Source organism: Aristolochia californica, unplaced genomic scaffold, assembly GCF_029961685.1.
Source record: "Aristolochia californica isolate CCGP_79_NKW_82.1479 unplaced genomic scaffold, dmAriCali1.0.hap1 SCAF_7, whole genome shotgun sequence".
NCBI lineage: Eukaryota > Viridiplantae > Streptophyta > Magnoliopsida > Piperales > Aristolochiaceae > Aristolochia > Aristolochia californica.
Genome location: NW_027182268.1, coordinates 8,995,803 through 9,001,912, shown reverse-complemented (window position 1 = coordinate 9,001,912; position 6,110 = coordinate 8,995,803). Strand labels below are relative to the sequence as shown.

Below are 6,110 nucleotides of genomic sequence, written 5' to 3'. Positions count from 1 at the left end.
TACTTTCTCACCCACTTCATTTGTCTTTCAGAATCTTGTAACGAAGCAGGTGATTGGTGGAGGCCATGAACAAGGAGGGCTTTACTAATTGGACGTGCCAAAAATCAATATGGTTTCTACTACTGGAAAATGAGACACGTTTATGGCACAATTGTTTGGGACATCCTTCTGCATAGTCTCTTCAATATATGTTTCCATCTCTTAAAGTCAGGTCAGAAATTTGTTGTGAGGTCTGTCAGTTGACTAAACATCAAAGGAATACATACTCTCCTTGTCCAGAAGTCAAAAGTGACACTCTATTTTTGTTAATTCATACTGAAGTTTGGGGGCCGTTTAGTGTCTCTAATATTTCTCAAGCAAAATATTTTATTACTTTTATTGATGATTTCACCCGCACAACTTGGTTATTTGTCTTTAAGGAGTGTTCTGAGATACCATACATTTTTAAGTCATTTCATGCTATGGTACTCACGCAATTTGGTTAGAAAATAAAAATTCTCTGGTCTGATAATGCCAAAGAATACATTTCAAAAGACCTTGACTATTTTTGTCAAGAAAATGGCATTATCCATCAAACATCATGTGCCTACACTCCTCAACAAAGTGGTGTAGCAGAACGAAAAAACTGTCATATTCTTGAAGTAGCTCGAGGTTTGTAATATGCCATGAAAGTTCCATACTTTTATTGGCCTCATGCCGTCCTTACGGTTTGCTTTCTTATTAATCTTCTACCATCTACTTTTCTTGGTAATAAATCTCCCTACTCTAGATTATTACCGAATGATGATCTGTTTTCATTACTGTTGAAAGTCTTTGGATGTCAATGTTTTGTTCATAACTCATTACCTAGACACAACAAACTTGATCCTAAATCTATCAAGTATATTTTTTGGGATACTCGCGTACACAAAAGGGTTATGTTTGTTATAGTCCTACTCTTCAATGTTCATTTGTGTCCAGGGATGTAATAGTTTTTGAAGACTCCTCATATTATTCTGATAACGCTCCTCCTGGTCTATCCTCAGTATTAAGTTCCCCTAGACCGGTTGTGCCTCGTGATACAGAGATCATTCAACCACCAGACCAAGTGGTCGACACCACATCTACCGAGTTAACATATCCACCAGAGGTAAGTCCTTCATCACCAGTTATTTTTTGTCCTCAATATGACACTCGCCCTATTGCTATACGGAAAGAACCTCGACCATGAACTCAACCTTCTACTTCTCATTCTATTTCCAATTTTGTGTCTCATCAACGCTTCTCACCTTTATGTTGTCAGTTTCTTTCTTCTATTTTCTCCATATCTATTCCACAATCATATCAAGAGGCTCAACAACATCCAGGGTGGAAGGCAGCAATGGATGAAGAAATGAAGGCACTTAATGACAATCATACATGGTCATTGGTTCCTCTTCCCACATATAAAAAACTCGTTGGTTACAAGTGGGTTTATACAATCAAACACAATCTGGATGGGTCCATTGCATGACTGAAGGCTCGATTAGGTGCAAAAGGTTATACTCAGTGCTATGGAATTGATTATGAAGAAATCTTCTAACCAGTGGCAAAAATGAACTCGGTACGTATCTTATTATCTCTGCAGCCAATTCATCATGGCCAATATATCAACTGGATGTAAAAAATGCATTTCTAAATGGTGATATTAAAGAAGAAATTTACATGGAACAACCACCTGGGTATATGGTTGAGGGGGAGTCTGTATGCCACCTTAAAAAATCTCTATATGGTCTAAAGCATTCCCCTCGGGCATGGTTTGAGAAATTAGTCAAGCCATCAGATGGGTCAGTTTTCACAGATGCTCTGTAAATCACTCAGTATTTATTGAAAATACAGCAAGAGGTAAGGTGATTCTAGTTGTATATGTTGATGATATTATTTTAACTAGAAGCAATTCCAAGGGCATTTAGAAAACAATGGAGAAAATATGTGCAGAATTCAAGATGAATGATCTTGGATTACTCAAATATTTCTTGGGTATTGAAGTGTTACAATCCAGACATGGGATGGTCCTATCCCAAAGGAAGTATGCTATTGATCTACTAGAAGAAATGGGAATTATGGGATGCAAACGAACAGACACTCCTATGGATGCAAATATAAAATTATGTGGAGGCACTGGAGAAGATGTAGATATTGAAAAATATCAAATATTAGTGGGATGACTCATTTACCTGTGTGTAACAAGGCCGAATATTTCATACGCAGTAAGTGTGGTAACTCAATACATGCACAAACCACAACTTAGTCATTGGCAAGCACTTGAAAGAATACTACAATATCTGAAAGGAGCTCTTGGAAGGGGGTTTCTATATAAAAATCATGGTCACTTCAACATCGAAGGATTCTTAGATGTAGACTGGGTTGGATCCCCAGATGACAGAAAATCTAATTAGGGATTTTGTACGATGGTTGGAGGAAATGTGGTTACATGGAAAAGCAAAAACCAAAATGTAGTAGCACGGTCGAGTGCAGAAGCAGAATACAGAGCCATGGCACACACTGTTAGTGAACTCATAAGGATAAGATCTCTTCTCACTGAGTTGGTATTCTACAAAGAAGTTCCAATAGATCTATACTATGACAATCAAGCAGCAATACACATTACATTGAATCCAGTCTTCCATGAAAGGACAAAGCATAATGAAGTGGATTGCCATTTTATACGAGAAAAGTTCCAAGCTGGTTTCTTATCTTTGAAGCATATATCATCACAAAATCAAGTTGCAGACATTCTCACCAAACCAATCACTCACAAGACTATGTCTACCATATGCAGCAAGCTGGGCATTTATGATGTCTTCTCACCCCCAGCTTGAAGGGGAGTGTTACAATGTGGGACCCACCATGGTGTTCGAGCTGGTGCGACCCACCATGAGGACGTGGGACACCAAGAAGAGTCCTCACCCAAGCAATCACAAGTTAAGGAGTCAAGAAGCACAAGCAGAATAGAGTTAGAAGACTTGAAGATCAAGTGGGACACACAAATATCTCACGAGCTGTCAACCTTATCGAGATGAGCTGGAGGATCAAGAGGGACCCACAAGGATAAGGCTACGAGCTGGCCTTCACCCCTATAGTCACCTGAAGAAAGCAAGAGTTCTAGTTCAATTCATATTATGCTTGTAGTAGTTTGGTTTAAATAGACTTATCTTAGAGAGTTAGAGTTGGAATGTAATTAAGATTTAAAAGCTAATTGTATAAGGACCCAACCTCCTCCTCCACTATAAATAGAGGTGTTGTAATTCGCATTTAATCAAGTTACACATCTCATTCTTGAGTTACTCTCTCTCTCTCCCTTTGTTTGGCGCAACCTCTCTTTGCTCTTTTATTTTTTTTCTCTCTACCCGAGAGCTCTTCTTCCCTTTTCTCTTTTTCTTTCTTCTTTCTCTTGCTTGGAATCATGGAAAAGGTATCATAAATCCAACATGGTATCAGAGCATTATATTTAGGATCCCTGGTCAAAGGAACGCTCTAGAGAAGTGATGATCAACACCACTCAAAGAAGGCTCTTTTATGAAGGAAGAACACAAGCCGAGAGATATGAGTTCAAATTTTATTTTTTATGCTATTGGTTTTCTAATTTAGAATATGATTCAAGGATGAATATGTGAATGATTTCATCTTAAATCTTATTATGTTATGGATATGCATGCCTCTCTATCTAGAAGGAGCTATCAAAATAGTTTTATCGGTTTGGAAATTAAGTTTACCGAGACCAGTCCATAATCAGATTATTGAAAAAACAATTTCGTGGGATAAGAGTTCCCTGATATAGAAGAATGTTATTGAGCCTCTTATGAGTGGTTTTTGAAAAAAAAATAGAATAATAATTTAGCATTGATGCTAAATTTTCCCATGCATAGAGTTGATTGAAGAAGTGCTACTTGGTGTTATTATTAGAATTGTTTTGTGAAAAACGGCCTATCATGGCTGAGGAAAATATGAATATAAAAGGTGATATACTAAGAATCACCACCATCCCTTACATGGGGTATCAAATTTTATGATTTGGTCCACATCGGTTCGGAGATGTCTTATAGCAAAAGACCTACTTGGTTACCTCACTACCCGAGGACCACCTATAGATGAAGATAATATTTCTTATATGAAATGGCTGAAGAATGATACTTTGGTAATTGGTTGGCTAATACATAGCATGGAAGAACATGTCTCTAGTAATGTTATTCATCTTGATACTACTAAACAAATTTGGGAGACAAGTGCTAAACTATACTCATGCCCGGATACACTACATAGACCCTATGATATTCTCCAAAGAATGTTGAATAAACAAGGAGAAAATATCCATGAGTACATGGCCCTCTTTAGAGGCTTTCATAAAGAGTGGAAGTTAGCTCAGCCCTAAATCCTAAATCCAACATTTGTCTTTTATCAATATTGAGTTATTTAATTATGCTAGGACTTATCTTTAAGAGTTAGAGTTTGGGTGTAGTTGGGACATAGGTTGTTTTATTATAATTGTACTCTACTGCATTCCTCTATTATAAATAGAGGTTCATGTACTTTGATTATCATAAGTCAATGAATTTTTTCTCTTTGCCATAAATTCACCATTCTTAAATCAAACATTGAGTTTTCACTTTTCCCTTTATCTCGTAAACAAAAAGATTAGGCAAATAGATCACAACAAAATGAAAATTTTATAGTTTATGTATGCAAAAAATTTAAGACAACAACAAATGTAAGTAAATAAAATTTATTTACACACCACAAATAAACACAAAAGTTTTTATATCTAAGTTATGGAAATTCCACTAGTTCAACCCTAATAGCTTGGAATTTTGTAAGAAAGAGATTTCTAATAGATCCTACACAAGTTTTAAATATGGATATGCATGCTTGAAACACGTTAAAGATGCAAATGACCTATTGATCCAAACCTCATTAATTTCTCAAGTGAACGTGCGGTGGGATATTTACCCGAGTCAAACAAGCCATTATTTTACCCATTTACAAACAACCTGACCTAACAATCATAGATGATTTTAAAGTTATTTATCGGTCAATCATGTGTAACGGGCTATATTTTTTTAAGAAATGACTTATGGATTGGGAGTCAACACTCAGCTAAAAATTACCCCGTATCCCCCTTTTCCCGATGATTGAAAAACCTAATATATAAAAACTAGAAAGAGTTTACAATCCCTAAAAACTACAGACACTTTTTTGGAATTTTCTCTCTACACTAGTGCATTTACATTTTAGATGTATACTTTTTTCTTAAATAAACACATGAGTTTTCACTTTTCCCTTTATCTCGTAAAAAAAAGATAAGGCCAATAGTTCACAACAAAATGAAAATTTTAGAGTTTATGTGAGCAAAAAAGTTAAAACAACAACAAATGTAAGTGAAGAAAATTTATTCAGAAACCACAAATGAACACCAAAGTTTTGATATCCAAGTTAGGGAAATTCTACTAGTTCAACCATAATAGCTTGGAATTTTATAAGAAACAGATTTCTAATCGATCCTACACATGTTTTAAATATGGATATGCATGCTTGAAACATGTTAAAGATTCAAATTACCTATGGATCCAAACCTCATTAAATTCTCCAGTGAACGTGCGGTGGGATATTTACCCGAGTCAAACAGGCCATTATTTTGCCCATTTACGAAAAAGCTGACATAACAATCATAGACGATTGTAAACTGATTTTTTGGTCAATCATGCATAATGGGCTATATTTTTGTAAGAAATGACTAATGGATTGGGAGTCAACACTCAGTTAAAAATTCCACCGCCTCACCCTTTTCACGACGATTGCAAAACCTAATATGTAAAAACTAGAAAGAGTTTACAATCCCTAAAAATTAAAAACACTTTTTGGAATTATCTCTCTCTACATTTGTGGATTTCCATTTTAGATGTATACTATTTTTCTTAAATCAAAACTTGAGTTTTCACTTTTTCCTTTCATGCGTAAACAAAAAAATACGGCAAATAGATCACATCAAAATGAAAATTTTAGAGTTTATGTATGCAAAAAATTTCAAAAAATAACAAATTTATTCACACACCACAAAAGAACACCAAAGTTTTGATATCCAAGTTTGGGAAAAA

The 6,110-nt window shown here is 35.5% G+C and overlaps 1 protein-coding gene across 1 annotated transcript; it reads left to right on the top strand.

The window, feature by feature from the left end:
• Positions 1-1,937: 1,937 nt before the first annotated feature.
• Positions 1,938-2,973, top strand: LOC137937245 (uncharacterized mitochondrial protein AtMg00810-like). The gene is made up of 3 exons (XM_068782328.1): positions 1,938-2,047; positions 2,210-2,384; positions 2,836-2,973. The coding sequence occupies exons 1-3, from the start codon at positions 1,938-1,940 to the stop codon at positions 2,971-2,973; spliced, it is 423 nt and encodes a 140-aa protein (XP_068638429.1).
• Positions 2,974-6,110: the final 3,137 nt, after the last annotated feature.